This window comes from Psittacula echo (assembly GCF_963264785.1).
Source record: "Psittacula echo genome assembly, chromosome: 15".
Taxonomy (NCBI): Eukaryota; Metazoa; Chordata; class Aves; order Psittaciformes; family Psittacidae; genus Psittacula; species Psittacula echo.
The window spans coordinates 12,617,368-12,637,932 of NC_137751.1; the positions used below are offsets into that span (position 1 = coordinate 12,617,368).

The following is a 20,565-nucleotide window of genomic DNA, read 5'->3' on the forward strand; positions in this document are numbered from 1 at the left end:
CATCCTCTTGCTAGCTAGGGGAAGGAAACAGCAAGAAATGCCCCTTGGTTCAAATATAACCAAAGAGGTTTCTAGTTGGCTCTTCCCCTGCTTCACGCTCCACCACAAGAGCTTTGCCTCCCCTGCAGAAACTCAGGCAGAGAGGGAAAGTAGCAGCACAGTTTTGGCTGAAATTGGTGTGTACCAGCTCTTTATACACAGCTTCAAGAGATACAAACAACATTCTCTGCTGCTGAGGACCAGCCATATCAGCTCCAGCAGATGGGAAAGTCATCCTCCTCCTCTTCACCCCAGCAAGGATGCAATGGCTGCAGCCAAGCCTCCCCTCTCAAGCTCATAAAATGCAAATCAATGCACAACTTTAAAATACCTTTATTTTTACTGAGACCTGTTGAATGGCACAGCCCACAGCTCACATTGCTTTGGCACATTCCCCTCCTCAGGCAGCCCTTCCAACAGCACCCCTTTTAGCTGCCTCTTCCCTCCAGCAGCGACTGGCTCAGGAACACAGGGCTGTACAGTGTTATATCTAACACTGGAGAAATTAGCACCCAAATTGTGGCTAAATCAGCCTCCTCTTTGCCCAGCAGAGCCTTAGAAAGCTCCAGGAGCTCTACTGCTGGGTCAGTAGCTTAATAAGCATGCCCTGATGAGTCTCAGCCCCCACAATCTACATCAGCAGCCTTGGAAGTGCAAGCCAGAGCTCAGCTCACCTACCAAGAAGGCTTCTTATTAAGCAGTGGGATAAGGGTGTCTAAGATACCTGGGATCAAGAGGAGAGGCCACATTCCATCACAGCTTCCTGTCTCCTCCCCAGCACTGCACAAGCACCCATGACGTTGCCCAGAGCAGGCAAGAGCAGCTGGAAAGCATTGGAGCAAAGAGAGATTAAACTTCATCACATGCAATTGAGTAGGAGCTTGAGCATGAGACAGGGTCAGCTGGTCCAGCCAGGACTCATCCACCCCAGCTGATGCAGACCATAAACTTCAGCAGTTAACAGCAACTCTTTCTGAAGCACAGCAGTGTGCCAAAACCACCAGCAGCTCCCTCCAGGGCCTGGTGTTAGTCTGGGGAGGAGGTCAGATGAAGCATTTGGTTATGTCCCTGCTCATCAGCAGCCTGTCCCACCTTAGTCCTGCAGGGGACTAACCCTAATTGTAATGAAGTTAACAGCAGTTACCATTAATTGAACTCCAGCTCTGAACCACCACAGCAGTGTGCAACACCTTTCATTTCTGAGCCAAGACCACTGTGGGCTGCTCCCAAGGATGATCAGAGCTCTGGGACCAGAAGGCAGGGAGCTATGGGGGAAACAAAACTACCACGAGGAGTCATGGTTTTGTATAGGAACACAACAGCTGGTCCCAAGCCAATACCTGAGGACAGGGCAGGCTCTGCTGCTTTAAGACAGGCCTGCAGCAGAAGAGACAACCTGGTTGTTGTGCTGCTCACACAGCCCAGCCACTGCAGGCAGCATCTGCTGAGGCAAGATCTCCAGGAAGCCTCACACTCTTTCTCCCCAGTGCAGATGACAAGAGCTTCTTCACATTGGTCCTTCCCAGCGCTGCAGGACTGAGTCAGTCTGTAAAGCCTCCAGTGTGCTGGTCTGCTTTTTTGCAGCTCTTTTGGAACTTGTCATTTGGTTTTCCACCCACATTAGAGCCTCTCTGTGGGTGTCACATCAGCACTTCCAATATCCAGCTCCGCCTGTATCCCAACTGGCTGCAAGGAGAAACAGAGAGGTGCTTAACCTCACCCTATCCATCACTCCATCACTGGCGCCAGAGCCAAAGATCCCCAAATACATCCCCTTGAGCATTTCTCTCTGCTGGTGCCCTTCATTTTAACTGGGTCTGCTGAACACAGAGATACAAATAGAGAATGCAATTTAGTAAAGAAAGAACAATTTGGCCTATCCCCAGACACACTTATTTAGCACATCCAGGATGCATTTCTCTGCCCAGCACACCTCCATATCCAAACCCACTTGGATCAGGCAGCAGAGCAGGCTCAAAGCCAGGAGGCTCAGACAGTGCTGTCTCGTACTAGGCAGGACTCAAGCTAAAGTCACCTTTGCAGGTGTTGGAGCCGTTTCTGCAGGACTCCCACTGATCAGGAGAGCAAGACAAGTCCAAGGAACACTGCAACCTGCACTGGAAGTGGTGCCACTCATTTATCATGCCTATAAACACAAGCCCAGGCTGTTGCAAACAGATGCTCTTCTCTTCCACAGCACACAACCAGGCTGCATTTGCTCCCCTCTCATTGCCATGCATCACCCATGAGACCTGATGCTGCCTGACCTGCAGCAGGAGCCTCACCCTGCTCCAAAGCCAGGTCCAAGTCACACAGCATCACCTCCATACCTGAGGGACCAGCCCAGGGACCCTCACCTGCCGGGGTGACTTAGCCAAGGAAGCAATGCGTAGGGTGGTGGCTTTCTCCAAGGTGACTTCTCTGCTTTCCAGCAGCACCCGGGTGCTGGGCACGAAACTCCAGGAACGGCCAAGGGCTGGCTTTGGTGGACTGGGGCTGCTGTCCCTTGTCACCTGGTTGGTCACCTGCAGCACAAACAGGCTTATCAGTGCCCAGGAAAAGCAGTGCCATGCAGTGTAATGAAACACCAGAGATCACCAGGAGATAACGGCCAGTCTGCTGCTTCTGGAGTGCTTTTTCTTCTCCATCCTGTGCCCTCCCTTCTTGGCACACTCATGCCATCCCCTTTAAACACAGCCCGTGCAACTGCCCCAGACGTATTCAGATAGGAACTCACTTGTATCTGCAAGCTGCAGGGACTCCAGGTGCTGAAGGCACCTGCAAAGTTTAAATGTGGAGCTTCCAAGCATCCTTCCAGACACCCCATTCTTGCCACTTCATTGCTAATCAAAGGGCAAGACTGTCTCAGCACCTTCCAGTGGCAGGTTTAGCAGAACACTGTTTTCTGTTGTGGCCTTCCCAGTTCAAACACATTAACTGTGGTCCCAGCTACCTTTCTGGGTGCACTGAAGCAAATGCAATTGCTGGGCCAAGCACTGGGGAAGACTAGAGCAGGGCCCCTTCCAGTTCCTAGCTCCTTCTGGATGATGCAATGCCCTGCAGTTTCTCTAAGGTAACTGAGCAAGAGGTTACTTAGAAACTGGCCAGTCCCTTAAATGAATAGTGTTATATCAAAAATAAACAACCTTTCAATGCATCTGTACTTAACTTTACCTTGCTCAATCAAGTTAATGCCTCACTGGCTGAGGACAGCAATAAATCAGCCCTGTTGTTGCTCCACACTTGCTGGAACAAGCTGCAGTGCACTGTGGATACAGGCCTTTTGCTCCTGCTTAGCTGGGACTGGGGTCCCCTCCTTCCCAGGACTCCTCGCCATGGTACATGCCAGCACGTGAAGGACAAAGCACAGCAACACTCACCACAACAGCAAGGCTGAACTCCCTGGCCAGTGTCTTCAGCTCCCTGGCTAGCTGCATCATGATGGCCAAACCTGGAGGAGGACAAAGGATTTGGGTGTTTCAGAATCAACCCTCAAAGTACTTCTTGGAAGCAGGTGACATCTGTATTTGCATGAGCACTACATTTAGTGCCAGTGCTGGTGCTCATAGACACTTTCAACCCATTCCCATTACCAGCACCCACTGCACCTGCAAATACCAGAGCACTCTGGCCAAATGGATGTGGCATGGACAGACCAATCCTGAAGTTGTCCCACCACCTCCTTTCCCATCCTAGAAGCCCTGAGGTCAAAAAACCCTGCAAAAGCACCAGGAGCTCCAAAGTTGGTCTGGTTCATTTAAAAGGTTCAGGGCCCGTCTCTCCAGCTCACAGCTTTATTTCCTACAGCCCATGGCTCCTGTGATAGCACTGGCTGCCACCCAGGTCTGCAATACCCTCTGGAAGGTGTATGAGGGGCCTCCTTGGCATCTCAGCCAGCAGGAAGCCCCTCACTCCTGATTTATGGTCCTTTCTGGCAGAAAGAGCCCCAGGGGAGCTTTGCAAACCATGCCAGCAACCACAATGTACTTGCGACACTGTAAGCAGAGGTTTTAATCTGTGGGCAAACAGCTCAGTGCCTCCTCTGTCCCCTGGCTGGGTTTCAGACCACCCACATGAGCTTGCATAGCCACAGCCAGCTTGAATGTTTGCTGATAACACTGCAGACAGACTTCCCTTTATATGCAGTAGCAAAGGAAAAGCTGGGAGCTATGGCACCCACATCTGTCCTGCCCCAGCTCCAGCCCCAGCATACGTGGAAGATGCTCTTCAGGATGAGCAGAGAGATCTGCAAACTTATTGCACATCCCAATGAAGCAGCTTACCCTCTGACTGCTTCCCACCCAGCAGCGGGTAAATCACAGCCGAGACAGAGTCGATCACCACGATCTTGAGAGGACCCACAGAGCTTACAACCTGAAAGAAGGAGGCACCATGTGGAGTAACACATCCAGCAGTTCTGGAGCTCATGAGCTGCACACAAGCTCAGATGTCCCCAGGACAGGGTGATGTGGTGTCATTCATCAGGCACACAAGCCCTGCTGCTCCCAGTGCAGCTCTGGGAAAGGGAGAGGGGCCCGGTCCCTTGCTCCTACCTCCTGGGAGAGGCGCTCCCGCAGCTCCTGCAAGGCGCTCAGCATCTCATAGATGTCAAACACACGGACCACCTGGATCCGCTGCAGAGCCTCCAGCTGCAGCACAAAGTGGCATCACCAACAGCCTCACCCCACCAGGATATGTTATATTCCTTCTGCCCCAGCTGCTACCAGCTCTTTGCATTGATACCATGGAGCTAGGGACCCTTATTTCTTCCACATTTGCCTCCACCCCATGAATACTCTTGTCCCCATTGCACTGATGGAAGAAGCAACATGGATTACGCTCAGGGAGCAAAAGTGTGAGCAAGTACAGCAAGTTCTCTCCTTCTGCCCAAGAAAAGCACCTAAAGTGCAGTGTCTGTGCCTGAGCACAGCACCCACCAAACCACGGGAAGAAGGCTGTGAACCCAGAAAAGCCCATGGGGATGACAAAGGCAGAGCTGGCCAGACAAACCATCTCCGGGGGTTGTCTGCAGGCAAGAGCCAAGTGCGAGTGCAGGGTTCAGCTCAGGGGAACTTGCCTGCTCTTCCTCTTCCTCTGCCTGGGCTCGAAGCATCTGGTAAAGTCGAGAAGCAGTGAACCCTCCAGTGGAATCGAGAAACAGGACGTGCTGCTGGAGGCCAAGAGACACACTGGCTGCAATGCGCAGGCACACCTGGAAAGGCAGGGAGGTCAGACAGCCCTCCCAGCCCCCTCTGCTTCACATGCCTGAAAGCATCATCTTCATCCTACCTGTCCTCTCTCCCCCCCTCTGCTCCATCCCACTCACCTGCGTCTTCCCACTGCCTGGTGCCCCCATGAGCTCTGTCACTTCCCCTGTGTACAGCCCAGAGTCCAGCAGCTGGTCCAGGCTATGGGATGAACACAAGGTGGGATTATCAACTCCCCTTCAGCTAGAACGGCAGGAGCAGCAGTCCCCAGGTGTTCGTCCCTAGAGCCTCCTTCCCAAATGCAGACAAGTGCCTCAGCCTCTGCTCCTTCCCAGGACATCACCACATTGAGATTCAAAGCCTGTGCTGGGGAACCATGGCCTTCTGCAGCAAGCCCAGCCCTGGGCAGACCCCCTGGCTCACCAAGCAATCACCCACCTCAGGCTCCCGGTGGGCAGGATGGCTGTGGAGCTCCTGAGCTCCTCATAGAGGTCTGCTCCGTTGGCGGGGAAGGCAGAGAACTGGGCCAGGAGCACCCGTCTCACTGCAACCAGTGCCTGGTGGGCAGAGAGATGCCTGGAAACAGGACTAAGGAAGTCCAGGGACAACACCATGCTGCAGGAGGTGTCCCCAGGAAAACCCATCCAAGTATGAGCTGAACAGCTCTGAGGTCCCCAGCGAAGATACCAGGACTTGGGAGTCACCCTTTACCTTGTAAGACAGGGAACACTTCTGGGCAACGTCCTCCAGGTCTGATGACACGAAGTCCACCACTGCAATAACATGAGAAATGAAAAGCTGGCAGCCAAACCTGGACAGATCATGGACACTAGACGATGACCAGCTTAGACAAACCTGCCTGCACCAACAGGCAAAACATCTGCACCCTCTGGCAATGCTTCAAGTGGATGAGTAGGATGCCCCACACAACGTAAAACTGGAGATGGCCCCACCGCCCACTGCAAAACAGATCAGGGAGAGGGGTAGTAAAAATCCTCCCTGCTCTGCTCAAGAGCTGCCCAGCACCATTTGATAGCTGGGGCCAGCCAAGAGAGTCCCTTTTTGCCAGTGTACCACAGCCTCAAGGGGCTACTGACTGACTCAAAGTGCCAGGAAGGGCTAAAGCCACAGGGATTAGAACTAGCAGCCTCATCTCTGATCTCAGGAACCACTCCAAGATTCTTTTTTTCAGATAAATGTGTTTGTTATTGGTTTAAAACAAGTCAAAAGTAATTCTTAGAGGGAAAACAAGGATTACAGCATCCAGGGCGCCAGCAGCCACAGGATCACACAGGCTCCAAATAACAAGAACAAAATAGTGTTTTCCCCAGCTCTAATCCAGTCAGAACAAGTAAAGAACCCACCCAAAGTCTTTTCCTTCCCCCTAAGGGCAGGAGGTGCCCAGGGTGCAACCTGCCAAGAGCTTGGGCATTTTTCAGAGGGAAAACCACACAAAACCTCCAAAAATGCTTTCCAAAAGCCTCTACAAGAGCCCTACCACATCCTAACGCTCTCCTGCTTCTATGGAGAAGTCCTGACTGCCCAGGCTGGCAGATGGGTCCTGCACAGGGAGAGCCCTGTACCACCCCAAATGTGCTGGGGGTGCCATTCCCCAACCCAAGACCCCACTGCCCCCGTTACCCGTTTGGATGCTGTTTGCTCTGAGAAGCTGGATCATCTCCTCGGTGAGACCAGGGCAGAGCCCAGCCCGCAGGACCACCATGTCCTCAGTCACCCCAGGAGGGAGAGCCACGGGGCCAGGGAAGGAGAGACCTGCGGAGGAGATGGGAGAGCAGATTTGGCACCATCCTGTCACTGACCATACCCGCTCCTGCAGCCACAGGCGCTGGGGAGATGCTGCCTAGGGTGTGTCTGGGATGGGTGAGCATAGTGAGTGCTCAGTATCCCTAAACACGGAGGAGTGCGAAGGTACCTCCCGAAGTAAGGTTCCCGCTCGCTGCTCGTTCCCCTTCCTGCTTCCTGCCGGCAGCGGAAGCCCCGTTTGCTTTCCCGTGTGGCTGCTGTGACCGGCAGCTCCCCCGGCCCCGCGCCGGGGTCCGGTCCACCCAGAGCCAGCGGGTCTCCCAGTCCTCCCCCCGTCCTCCAGCCGCTGGTACCCGGGGATGCTCATGGAAGCACACAAAGGGGTTTCCACTCATACCAGAGGGGAGCAGAATGCGCTCAGAAAAGGAGATACAGGAAACAGAAATAGGAATTTCCTCTTACGTATTGCAGTCCCCCCCCACCAGCTGCTTTTAAATGACCCTCAGCATAGGTGCCAGCAATGCTGCAGCCCCCCCAGGCTCTATAAGTAACAGCCCCACAGGCTGGTCTGGGTTATTTGAGGGGCAAATGCTGTTGCTGGGGGTGGTAAAGTAAGTTAGTTTGTGAATTGAGCAAGGCAGAAGAAGGCAGTAGAGGTGAAGCTGCTTCAGTCTTCTCTCAGAAAGGTCTGAGTGTGGTTTGTTTCACTTCTAAAGCCATAGTTTGTATCTAGAGCTGGCTCTGCTGCTGGTGTGGTTGAGCAGGGCCATGAGCCCTTCAGAGCTGGCAGGGACTGAGTCCTTGCTGGGAGAATTGCTGATGTGAATGGGGGAAAAAAGCTTTCATTATAATTTCTGTGGTTATTTCAGAGCTGAACCTGAGCTCTGTGCAAGCCATGAGTGGAGGTTCCAGTGGGGCGGGCTCCCTAAGGCCCCGTGAGGAGGAGGCAGTGTGGGTTGTGAACTGGCTTTCCATCCCAGGGTGTTCTGGAAGGTGCTGGTGCTGCTGCAGCTGCTGGCACGGGGCCGCTTGTTCCCAAGGCTCAGCTGTCTCATGCTTCCCTAAATAGAAAGGGAGAAGGGTCTGAGCACTGTGGTGGGGGTCAGTCCTCCCAGCTACGGGCTTCATTGGCATGAACCCCGCCATTCCTGCTCCCCACACTGTGCAGCTCTGCAAGTAGAGGGAAGCTGGGGTTTGCTTGCAGAGGTGGCAGAGGATCCCCCTTTCTGTAGAGAGAGGCTGCCTGCTTGCATGCAGATTGCCCCCCCGAGAATGGCTGCTGACAGAGGCCATTCCCAGGCAATATATAGCACAGGGGGACAGGCTGTGGTGACAGGTGACATTGACAGGCAGCAGGAGCTGCCAGGTCCTGCCCAAACTCGGAGAGGGAGGCAAGCTCTTTGCTGAGACACATGGGCTGTCTGTGGCACTGGTGGACTCCAGTTCTTTTTCTCTTATTAACTGAATCCTAAGGATCTACAACCGTGGGGTAAGCTTCTGTGAAGCTACAGCCTTGACCTTAGGTCTTCACTTTCAGAGCTCTTCAGCCTGGTAAGCTGCTTTTATTAATGTGAGTGTTCATTATATGGCAACCTTATGGTGGGGTAGGCAGGCGGCCCTGGTGACACGGGCAGTTGGAATAGGACACAAATCGATGTTTTTCCTTAAAGCTCTCCAAATGGAGGATCCCATCCAGCTGAAAGAGGAGGGCAATAAGTACTTTCAGGCCAATGACTACGAGAAAGCTGCTCAAAGCTACACTCAAGCCATAAAGCTCAACAAGGACAAGGCACTGCAGGCGGTGCTGTACAGGAACAGGGCAGCATGTTTCCTCAAGAAGGTGAGGGAAGCTCCTGGTTTGCCTGGGCTGTGCTCAAGGGGAGAAGAGCAGAGAGGCAGCCCAGGGTGCTCCTGTGCTGCGCGCTGTGTGTTTTGTCTATTGGTTGAATAGCATGTTTCAACTGGCCTGAAATGATTTGTTCTGGGCTTGTCCTGGAACCGTAAAGCTGCCTCCCTGCTTCAGTCCTGATGGTTCAGGTTAGAGATGATCTCACATAATCACTTTGAAGCAAAGGCTTTTGGCAGCCACAAGAGCACTGAAAGCCATGGGCTGGGATGCGGAGGCATTGCTCTTGCCATCTGTCCCACCACAAAAGAAGCAGAAGTCAGTGTTTAGCAAACTGAGTTGTTGGTATCTGTACCAAAACCGTCTTGGCTCCCTGCAGTCAGCTTGTAGTGAGTGACCTGCTGGGGGGTTTTAGCAGATCTCTTGCATGCTCTTGAGTTTGCACTAACCCAGAAGAAACACCAACCCAGAGCAAGCTGCAGACAGGCTGCTGTGAGTATCCCCTCTGCCCTCACTGCCCACTGTCTGCTGCTGCAGCAGCATATGTTGTCTCACCTGCATCAGAGACCTTTTCCTCTTCTCTTCCATCAGTGATGAAAAGGTACCCAAGTCCCCATCTTTCCTCCAGTAACTGCTGCTGGCTTCACTGAGGTGTCCTATGGGAACAGATGGGTCACAGTGTGTCAGCAATGGGGACATTCCACTGCTAACAAATCTCTTTCTTGCTGGTTTAACAGGAGGAATATGCCAAGGCAGCCTCAGATGCATCTAGAGGTAAGGAGGGGGCTGTTTTGAGAAGGAAGAGCTGCATTGCTAGGTGTGCTTGCTCCACCCTCCACCCTGCTTTCACATCTGTTTTTGGGGTGCTGTGGTCTTATTCCTTCATGTCCACTAACACCCAAGTGCTGAGGCCACAAGGGAATTAGTGGAGGGGGTTGAAAAGAAGAGGCACCAATTTGTTGTATTGGTGCTAATCCACAGTAACTACATCTCAAAAAGCTGTAGTCACTGTAAAGTAAATCACAGTTTACACAGGTTATTTCCAAGAAGCAGACTCTGATGGCTGGTGTTTTGGATCATTCTCCCAGCTATTGACATCAATTCCTCGGATATCAAAGCCTTGTACCGGCGCAGTCAAGCTCTGGAAAAACTGGGAAAATTGGACCAAGCATTCAAAGATGCTCAGAAATGTGCCACCATTGAACCCCGCAACAAAAACTTCCAGGAGACCCTGAGGCGACTGGGAGCCAACATCCAGGAGAAGGTGAATGCCAGGGAAGCAGTCCTGGGTTCACAGACCAGGCATGGGATGGTCTTGCTCTGGGTTACATTAATAGACCAGTATTGATCGTACTGGAAACAATGTACAGGCATAAATAGGCTGCATTTACTGGGAGCTCATATTTGGTGCATGTAAATCTGGGGGTCAGATTGAGTTGTTAAGTTAAAAAGCAGCTCACTCCTCAGGCTGGCCTGGTCCTGAGTGTTGTGGTAAGGTCCTGGCAAGGAACTGGACCAGCTTTGGGCTGGATCTGTCAGTTGCCACTCTGACATCTTTACAGGGTGTTGTGAAGAAGTCTCTGCATCACTAGGGATGGTTAGGTCTCAGAAATGATGGGAATGGGCTGGCTCTGCTTGTGCCTACAAGTCTGAGATGGGCAGTAGGTGCTGGTTGCTGAGAAGTGATGCCTGATTTGTTAAACTGTCCATGGTTTGAGGGGCTATGATGTCCTTGATGTGATAAAGCAAAACAAAACTGCGCCTCAGGTTTCTGCCTCTGATGCTCCATGCACTCTCTGTTGGTACAGCTGCGCATTCAGTTCTCCACAGACTTGAGGGTGCAGAAGATGTTTGAAATCCTGCTGGATGAGAACAGTGACAAAGAAAAGCGGGAGAAGGTGAGAACTGTCCTGGACTTGGCAGAATTGCTATTTAACGTCAGGGGCTGCTCTGAGGAGCAGGAAGGTGCATTCCCTTTCCCTCCTGCCCTAGATGGAGGATGAGGAAAGGAGCTGGGAGATGAACTGTGCTTGGAGAGGGGAAGTGTTCCAATGAGGCATCACCCTTGTGCTGAGGAGGAAGGTGAACTTGCCTCCCAGTATACCAAAGGTGGGATCAGACTGGACTTATCAGGCCCATCTCTGCCACCTTCCCGTATGTTCCTCTCCAAGCAGTGACCCACTTTAATGGGGCAGAGTGAAGCCAATACCCAGCTGTACCTGGAGAACTGTGTGGTGTGGTCTGAGCTGATCGTCTGTGTCTGCCAGGAGATGGTGGCCATCCCACAGATCCCAGAGCTGCACAGAGATGTTCTGCAGGGCTGTGCCACTGACCCCAGGTCTGTCTCCCCCTCCCAGGCTGCAAACAACCTCATAATCCTGGGACGGGAGGAAGCGGGTGCTGAGAGGATCTTCCAGAACAACGGGGTCAGCCTCCTGCTGCAGCTGATAGAAACCAAAAACCCGGAGCTGGTCCTGGCAGCCGTGAGGACGCTCTCGGAAATGTGCACAGGGCACAAGGCTCGGGTAAGCAGCCTTCGCTGCTACTGCCTGGCACCGGGGGGAGTGGAAAACTGCCATGGTTTGATGCTTGTGAGCAGCGGAGGATTAAATCCTACAAGTAAGACTTGGAACATGATTGAAAATGCCCCTGATCTCCAGGGGTGAAAGCTGTACCTGTTTCCTATGGTGCCTTCATGTGTGCTGGTGAAGTAGAACTTAGCATGAGTTGTTCTCACAGGAGTTGTGGCGAGCATGGTTGGGTCAAATCCATGTCCTTCTTCACAGGTCTCAGAAAAGCAACAAAGAACAACTAACTTTAGGAAAGCTTTGTTTAAGGCTTCCAAGCTTATCAATGCTCTTAACATCATCTTTGGAAATAGACTGTTAATTACTGGCAACTCTAGATGTTAGTTTTTGTCTTATTATAGATGAAAATAAGGCTGAAAAGCAAAACTCTGCCTTGTACTGACTCGGGATTCACCCTGGAAAAGAGTTCCTTTGTACAAGCTGAGCCTAAAGTACGCAAGAAGGAAAGGCTTTTGCTAACGGCTGCCCTGCTCTCTCTTTTCTGGTGCCAGGCCGCTGCCATTCTCCATTACCTGGGCATTGACAACATTTGTATGTGGATGTCTGTGGACAATGAAGAGATCTCCCTGGCTGTCTGCAGCCTCCTGCAAGCCATCACCGACTGCTTGCTGGGCCAGGGGAAAGAGGAGCAACACGGGAAGGAGGAGGCTGTAGTGCTCGGTAACTCTGCATGACCTGGTGGTCCTGTGGTCTTGCTGTCAAAGTGGGGTGAGCAGAGAGGACTCTGCTCCTGGGATGTCCACCTTATTCCTTGTTCTTTGGGGAAGTGGGGACTTTACCCTCCAGGTGTCCAGGATGACAGCCTGCACATAGCTCATCCTTGTGGTGTTAAACACCAATATTCCAGCCATGTAATGGCTTTGAATGCTTTTCACTGAGTTCATCTGCTTTTGAAGATAATGTCTTGTAACTGGCTGCTACTGTCTTGCTTCTGCGTAGATACTAAGAAAGATTTGAGGATGATCACAATGTGTTTACTGGATATGTTGGTCAGCAAGAAAGTGTCTGGGCAAGGACGAGACAGAGCTCTCAACCTCCTCAACAAGAATATACCAAGGAAGGACCTGAAAGACCATGACAACAGCAGGACCATCTTTGTCATCGACAATGGTGAGTCCTTCCCTTCCACCCTGTTCTGGTCTGGGAGATGTGGAGCTGTGTATTCTTGCCTGAATACCTGTAGAACTGATCCTCTGTAGCTTTCTTTGGTGCATGCAAGCCTGGAGCAAGGTTAGATGTATTAGCAGGTAGCAGTATTAAGAGAGAAAAAAGCTGTGTATGAGAACAAGACTTTTTCAGTTTCTAGAGGACTGACTTCTCTGGTTCCTTTATTCCAATGTATTTGCTAATGTTAGGAGGATTTGGCTTGGATAACTTGTCTATCTTCAGATGAGATGAGCACCTGCTGAGCTTGCTGGACCCTTAATCTGATCATTTCTAAAACTGGAAGGGGGTAAGACATTTGCGTGGGGTGTGTTTTTATACCAGTTCCAATGCATATGGGGTACCATTTTGGAAGGTATGAAATAACACTTCAGTAAAAGGAGGGTTAAGACATCCAGGATCCCTTGAAAGTCACTGACTTTTCCTTAGTCAGAGCCTCCAGCCTTGGAGGTCAGTAGGTTTAAAGCCTCCTGACAAAAATAACTGATCCAGCCAGGGACCAGATGCAGTTTTGCTTATCTCACTCTGAGAGCTGGATAAAAGCCTGATGCTGCAAACCTGCAATCTCAAGAGCAGAAGCTCCTCCCCAGTAAACATCTGAGCATCTTCTTCGTTTAAGACTTACATGATTAGGCTGCAAAGTAATTGAAAACCATCCAAACTGGCTATTTCACTGCAAGAAACCAACAAATAGTATCTTGAGCTGTGTACAGACCCCTCCCCTCTAACAGCCATATGACTCCATTGTTACCAGGCTTAAAGAAGATACTGAAAGTGGTGGGCCAGATTCCTGAGCTGCCTGACTGCCTGCCGCTGACAGAGAACACCCAGCTGAGTGCCTCTGTGCTCCTAAATAAGCTGTACGATGACCTGCGCTGTGACCCGGAGCGTGACAACTACCGGGTGATCTGCGAGGAGTACATCAAGTGAGTTGAGCTCAGAGGCACAGGACTGGGAGGTCTTAAGGATGAGGTGAGGTACTTGGAGTCCACTTAGATGCCAGACTGAGGATGTGGGAGATAATGATTGGGTTGAGATCCTCCTGGATCCTTCAGCTGGGATCCTCAGATCCTTGTGTTGTACTCCTACCTGCTGGATCACAGCCTTTGCCTGAGTTTAGGCTCAGCTGTGTCCCATGTACCTACCATCAGAAGAGCTCAGTTCTTGATCTGAGGGAGGATGCTCCCTACTCAAGGGAATGAGAACTTAAGCAACTGCTCTTCTACATGCTATTCCCTCTATCTATCCCATGCAGGAGCAAAGTTGACCCACAGGACATGGATAAAACGCTCCATGCCATCCAGATGGTGTCTGGAGTTCTGCAAGGGCCCTTTGACTTGGGCAACAAGCTGCTTGGCATGAAGGGAGTCATGGAGATGATGGTGGCCCTGTGTGGGTCCGAGAGAGAGATTGACCAGCTGGTGGCTGTGGAAGCCCTCATCCATGCCTCCACCAAGCTGAGCAGGGCCACCTTCATCATTTCCAATGGAGTGGCCCTCCTGAAGGAGATCTACAAGAAGACCAAGAATGAGAAGATCAAAATTCGAGCCCTGGTGGTAAGGATGGCAGCCCCTGCCACACTCACCAGCTCAAACCCTGGACTTGGGAGAGAGGGATGACCTGGGAACATGTTGGATTCATTCGCTTCATCTGGGAAATGGTTTATGGTGCTTTACTCACAAGGAAGGGGGAGATGGTGAACCAGGACAGCATAGGGAATACTGGTAACCTTGGTTCATCTTGCATTATGGACATCCAATAACAGCACAAAACCTCACCTTGCTGTGCTACAACCTCAACAGTCTACTGGGTATTTCTTTTACATACTGCTTCCTCTGTTAGAACTGACTTCAAACTTCAGAAATGGGATTAGGCTGTTTTGGGGCAGCAACACTAGAGGATTAATGAACCTTTCTCACTGGTGTATCCTCTTCCTTCTCTTCAGGGTCTCTGCAAGCTGGGCTCAGCAGGAGGTACTGATTACGGACTGCGGCAGTTTGCTGAGGGGTCCACTGAGAAGTTAGCCAAGCAGTGCAGGAAGTGAGTGACCTTACTTTGTCCTTCTGTTGCTCTGTACCTTGCAAAATACAGTATGATCCTTTCCCAAGAGATCCTGCTCACACATTACCTTAATTTACTGGTGCTGCCTGAGAGGTGACAGGGCCCCCAAAGCCATTGCATTGGGACCTGGAGCTCTTCTGTACCCGATGCAACCATATGTTCCTCCTGCCTTAATATCCAGAGAAGCCTTTCTCCCTCCTTGACTTCCCATGACAGATACCAGACATGGTGATTCCCTCTTTGCCAGAATGGTACAGACTAATTGAGTGCTATCTAGAATATGCACAAGTGTCTTTTGAAGGTGGGTGAAAGGAGGAGCTGGGATGAAGTTAGGAAGTGACTGAATGGGTGATCATTGCTCCTGACAGTGGAGAGCAGGGCATCACATGTTTATGTGGTGGTGAAGGCAAAGCAGTGCTGAGTACCTGTCCTGGTCTGTCTTTTCCTGCAGCATTTAGATCCCTCAAGCTGGGCCATGGGAGGAAGGTCATGTCTCAGGGGAAGCATCCCACAGTCTTTAGAAGCTGCAGCAGAACCTAGGGACATGTTTGGGCCTGAAACAGTCTCAGTGTTTTTCCTCCCTCTTCTAGAGAAGTTATTCCTGGCTCCTGAGATAGAAATGTGGATGTTTTTCTGTCTTCCAGATGGTTGTGCAACACCAGCATTGATGTCCGCACGAGGAGATGGGCTGTGGAAGGGATGTCATATCTAACCCTTGATGCGGATGTGAAAGATGACTTTGTTGAAGACGAGCCAGCCCTGCAAGCTATGCTTGAATTAGCCAAGGTCTAGCTCCTTACCTTGTTTCCTCATTCCTCTAGTAGCATCACGTTCTCCCAGCTCTCCAGCCCAATACTGTCTCCCCAAACAGGAGGAGCTGTGACCCCAACCCCTCTCTTCTAGTTTAGCAAAACTCCAGCTTAGGCTGTGTGATAGACACCTCAAGGTTGTCATCATCCTTCTCTTCTCCCAAGGCTGAGGAAGGTTGCTCTTGCCTTTACTGTCAGCAACTGCATGAAAATCAAAGGCGTCAAGGTGTTGACAGCATCTGATGATGTCAACAGCCTGTTGGACCATAAAAACAGTTGTTTTTCCCTGCCCTGGGCTATAAAGCTGGGGCTAAGCCTAAGAACACTTCAGCTAGAGCAAACCACCACAGTGGCAGTCCTAAGGGACCTGTTTCCCTGCAGTGTTGTCCCTCACCCTCACATAAGCTTTCCTTTTTCTGTGCAGACAAGTGACAAGACTATCTTGTATTCTGTGGCATCTGTGCTGGTGAACTGTACCAACAGCTATGACACCAAGGAGCTAGTCCCAGAGCTGGTGCAACTGGCAAAGTTCTCCAAGCAGCATGTGCCTGAGGAGCATCCGAAGGTACTGCAGGGAGCTGGGAGGAGATGCTCGGATCTGAACACTTTCCCTGGTGTATCTATTTTCACAGACCTCAGGTCTCCTGTCTCCAAGGCTGAAATTGCTTTGCTCTCCAACCAGGCTTGGCTGTAGTTAGCCGGATGGCAGTTGCTAAGGGGCTAATCCCTTTCCAATGTCCCCCCTCAGGACAAGAAGGATTTTGTGGTGAAGCGGGTGAAGCGGTTGCTGAAAGCTGGTGTTGTCTCTGCCCTGGCCTGCATGGTGAAGGCAGACAGTGCCGTACTGACAGACCAGAGCAAGGAGCTCATCGCCAGGTACTTTCACTGCTGTCGTAGGAGCTGAGAGCGCTGGCCAGCCCATGTGCCACTGAGATGGGCTCCTGGCCTGGCTCTCTGTTTGGTGGGGTGGTGCCTTCTGCCTATGGGGGAGGGTTAAAAGGGAGAGAGAGAAAAGATTTAACACCAAGTCCACGTTCTGACCTCAAAGCTGGCTTACAGGCCTGCTTTGCTAGACTGCATCTTGAATTTCCAGTCCTCTCTATTGATTTTGACTGGAATAGAGTTCGTCTTACAGGCCTGAAAACTTCTTAGTGTGCCATCTGTGGTTTTCTCCTAGAGTGCTGTGGGGCACTGGGTTAAACATCTGGAATTAATTGGTGGATCTGGCACCCTTGCAAAACCTTAGGCTCCTTCTGTGAAGGATGCTGGCTATTGCCTTCTCATGTGGCTGTTTCACTAAATGATTCTGTGCTTCTGCAGGGTGTTTCTTGCCTTGTGTGAAGACCCCAAGGACCGTGGGACCATTGTCGCTGAAGGTGGTGGCAAGGTGATTACTCGTATGTTTGCAGCCCAACCTGATGTGCAGTTTGTCTGTAAAGTGTCTGCAGTGAGGGAAGGTGCCAGAGAAGTGTGAGCTGTCTTGGTATAGCCCCTGGGGCCCACACTGACACTCCAGTCCTCTCCCTGTGAGCCTCCAAAGAAGCAATCTTCTTGAAACAGCTGAATGAGCTACAAGCTCTGATGTGGTGCCTATCTGAGAACAAAACACATCACTCTGGGCCACAGTGCAGGCCCATTTCTTCAACAGACACATCTTTAGGTGTTTTTAAACTTATTTTAGTATATTAAGGCAATCCTGTAAATCTTCTCAGAGGCATCATATACTTTCACATGTGTCACTAGGCCCTGATACCTCTGGCTCTGGAAGGTACAGAAGTTGGCAAGATAAAGGCTTCTCATGCTCTGGCAAAAATCGCTGCTATCTCCAATCCAGACATGGCATTCCCAGGGGAGAGGGTAAGCTTGAAAATACACCGGGAATTAATCTTGACATTTCCTTCAGCAAATGAAAATTGCCAAGACCTGAGAGCTGGAAGAGCTGAGACGTCCCTTCTCTTCTTAGGTGTATGAGGTGGTGAGGCCCCTCGTCAGCCTGCTGAACACAGAGAGAGATGGCCTCCAGAATTATGAGGCTCTCTTAGGTCTCACTAACTTTTCAGGAAGGAGTGATAAACTTCGGTGAGTTTAACTGGTTTCTGGCTTTCTGTCTTCCCCTGAGTACATGTGAATGTCAGCCAAACTGGTCAGTTTGAGATACGTTTGGCAGAGCTGCAAAAGCCGCAGAACTAAAAGATGAATGGGAACAGGAGACTGGCACTTTTTCCTCTAGAAAGAGGAAAGATGTGAACATCGTAGTCTGCATTAGATAGGAAATGAACCATATCACAAGCTCCAGTGCTGCAGACACTGATTGGTTTCAAGGCTTTCCCTTGTCTGCAGTTAATACGGTGTAAGTTGGTCATTGCTTGTCTCATGATAGATTTTATTTGACTGCTGTTCAACACAGGATGAAGATAGTCAAAGAGAAGGCCCTGCCAGATATTGAAAATTACATGTTTGAGAATCACGACCAACTTCGACAGGCAGCCACAGAGTGCATGTGCAACCTGGTGGTCAACAAGGAGGTAACTCACTGGGCAGCTCAAACTAGACTGTGTGCACTGGTTTTTGAGCCCCTGTGGCGAGACATTCCTAAATGTATTATCCCTGGATATCATGCGTTTGGCTGTTTTTAGGTTCAAGAGCGGTTTGTGGCTGATGGAAATGACCGGCTGAAGTTGGTGGTGTTACTGTGTGGTGAGGATGATGAGAAAGTCCAGGTTGCAGCGGCAGGAGCCCTGGCCATGCTTACAGCAGCACAAAAGAAGCTCTGCTCTAAAATGACTGAAGTGGTAAGACCCTAAGTCTGATTATTGGCAACAGATAGACCCTTGAAGGGGCCTGGCTCAGCCATGAAAACGCCACTCAGAAGGAAGGTGTAGTGCACTAATTTGATAGTGAGGAACTTGGTGAAGTTGAGACCTGGCTGTGTATGCTTCTAGTTCATCCCTGCCTGAAGTAAACCAGCCTATTTTATAGAAGACTACATCTCAGAGCTGAAACATTTCTATACAGCCATTCCTCAAGCTAAGTCCAGGATGCTAACTGTCAAGCAAGGTTAGGAATGCAGAATATTATTCTATAGGCTCTTAACGCTTTTGATAAATAACCTGAGATCCAAACCTTGTTTCACTCAGACATGAGAAAAGCTTGATAGATAACGTATTAAGCTTTACAGATCCCCAAATATCTCAATTTCCTGCACAGATCTGTAAGTTCTGAGGACTCAGACCCTGCATGGTTGAGTATCTCTGAAGAGCTGTGGTTGAGAACTAATGAACTCTGTTGTGTCGATGTTGGACACCAGGCCTTGTTAGAATATAAGTGATGAAACAAGCCAAAGAAGGGGCTCAGGAAGATCAGTGCGGGGGGGAATGGGAATGGGTGGTCTGCTTCAGTTATGATTGTGTCAATATTCTGATCAGAATCTTTGCACAGAGATTATGGCAACCTAAACATGAAACATGTTTCATGCGGTGCCAGTGCCTTTGATTCATGCGCTTCCTTCTGCTAAGAAATGCCTTTCCAAACTCACATTCTCGGTTGAGGTATTCTTCAGATCAATACTAATGATCTCTCTCTCCCTCGAAGACCACCCAGTGGCTTGAAATCCTGCAGAGGCTCTGCTTGCACGATAACATGGAAGTACAGCACCGAGGACTGGTCATCGCTTTCAACTTAATCAATGCTGACAAAGACCTAGCGAAGAAGCTGGTGGAGACAGAGCTCCTAGAGATCCTGACGTACATCGGCAGGCAGGAAGACCCCAAGAAGCAGCACATCATTAACGTAGCACATGACTGCCTCACGAGGTGCATGGATTATGGGCTCATCAAACCCCTCTCTCAGGCATGAGGAAATGAAAAGCACCAAAGATAATGTGTTTAGGAAAAAAGCCACTGAGAAATGTGTAACAGTGAGAGCCATGAGGGAAATCTAACGCCATTGTTATGGCATGGAATCATCTGGGGGTGTTTTTGGAAGATCAGAAACAACATGAGGAGAAGGGGGACTGGGAGAGTTGGAAAGTGTCCATCTGAGTAATTGGTGTTAAACCCTTTTTGCCCCTTTGATAAAGGCTTCAAGGCCCAGCTGTAGAAGAGTTGGTTGTGTTGCAAATGCACTGTGGATTGTAGAAGGAAATTCAATTGAGCTGAAATCTCTCCTGCTGCCATCTACAGCTCCTGGTAGTTGTAGAATTCCTAGCAGTGGTGGAACAGGGAGGGTTAAATGCCTTCTGTTCTGTAGTCAGAAAATAGGTTGGGTAATAGCTGTGTGCTTTGTTAAATTATGGTAGTTTTAGACAGCCTTAAGTGGTGGGTGAACTCTTAATAAACTCACATCTTTGTTCCATGTGGAATTCCTCTTCTGTTTTTATTAAGCAAAGGGAGAACTCCCACTTGCAGCCTTGTATTAGACCCAGGAGGCTGGAGTAATGGGTAGCACCGGCTGGATTCTCACCACTTGCAACCTTACCCAGTGCTGCTCAAATGAACATGCGAAGTCACTGCGAGAGGTTCCAGGAGCTTAATGGTTTAAGCTGAGGTTCACACCAGGGAACAGTGTTTGGCTCAACAGGGAATGCTGAAAAGAGCTCGTTGATGGAAGAAGCAGAACAAAGAAAAAACACAGCAGTTGGTCATTACATTCCACTTTATTATATACATTTATATTGAAATCATGCCCATATACAACTTGCAGCTGAAATAGTAATGTTATGGCTTAACCTGCCTCATAAGTTTTTCCCCATGAAAGTGATCCAGGCTGGGGACCACTCTGGAACATCCTCAGTGTCACGTCCCTCCTTGGGGTGAAATTCCAGCCAAGGCACTGAGATGTAATGGGAGGACTGAGAGCAGGGAAGGGTTTGGGCTTCACTGCAAAGCCTTGAGAAGCCTCTCACAGCAGTGGATGAGAATTGTTCTGAGGGAGGAGATGAGAGAAAATGAAACTGCAGGGAGCAGAGCAAGCAGGACCAGAAGGAAATAGAAAGAGGGTCTGTTTGTGGGCAGGATTACAGCTTCATGTACAATATAATAACGCTTTTTAGCTTTTCATTCTGTACTGTGTAAAAGAGAGTCCCCTGT

The 20,565-nt window shown here is 50.3% G+C and overlaps 2 protein-coding genes across 2 annotated transcripts; one reads left to right on the plus strand and one right to left on the minus strand.

The window, feature by feature from the left end:
- Positions 1–1,611: 1,611 nt before the first annotated feature.
- On the minus strand, positions 1,612–7,204 carry RAD51D (RAD51 paralog D). The gene is made up of 11 exons (XM_080629910.1): positions 7,180–7,204; positions 6,888–7,019; positions 5,958–6,019; positions 5,685–5,803; positions 5,366–5,447; positions 5,117–5,251; positions 4,593–4,688; positions 4,323–4,413; positions 3,420–3,490; positions 2,397–2,564; positions 1,612–1,725 (listed from the first exon to the last, which is right to left on the minus strand). Exons 2-11 carry the CDS (start codon positions 6,967–6,969, stop codon positions 1,660–1,662), a joined length of 972 nt encoding a protein of 323 aa, XP_080486036.1. The 5' UTR covers positions 6,970–7,019; positions 7,180–7,204; the 3' UTR covers positions 1,612–1,659.
- Positions 7,205–8,688: 1,484 nt separating this feature from the next.
- UNC45B (unc-45 myosin chaperone B) lies at positions 8,689–19,333 on the plus strand (the record flags this gene model as incomplete). The annotated part of the gene is made up of 19 exons (XM_080629928.1): positions 8,689–8,850; positions 9,594–9,630; positions 9,945–10,120; positions 10,665–10,754; positions 11,214–11,381; positions 11,936–12,104; positions 12,384–12,554; positions 13,363–13,534; positions 13,864–14,164; positions 14,554–14,648; positions 15,314–15,455; positions 15,903–16,043; positions 16,227–16,354; positions 16,799–16,865; positions 17,222–17,335; positions 17,442–17,557; positions 17,886–18,003; positions 18,115–18,270; positions 19,070–19,333. 19 exons carry the CDS (start codon positions 8,689–8,691, stop codon positions 19,331–19,333), a joined length of 2,787 nt encoding a protein of 928 aa, XP_080486054.1.
- Between the last annotated feature and the right edge of the window lie 1,232 nt (positions 19,334–20,565).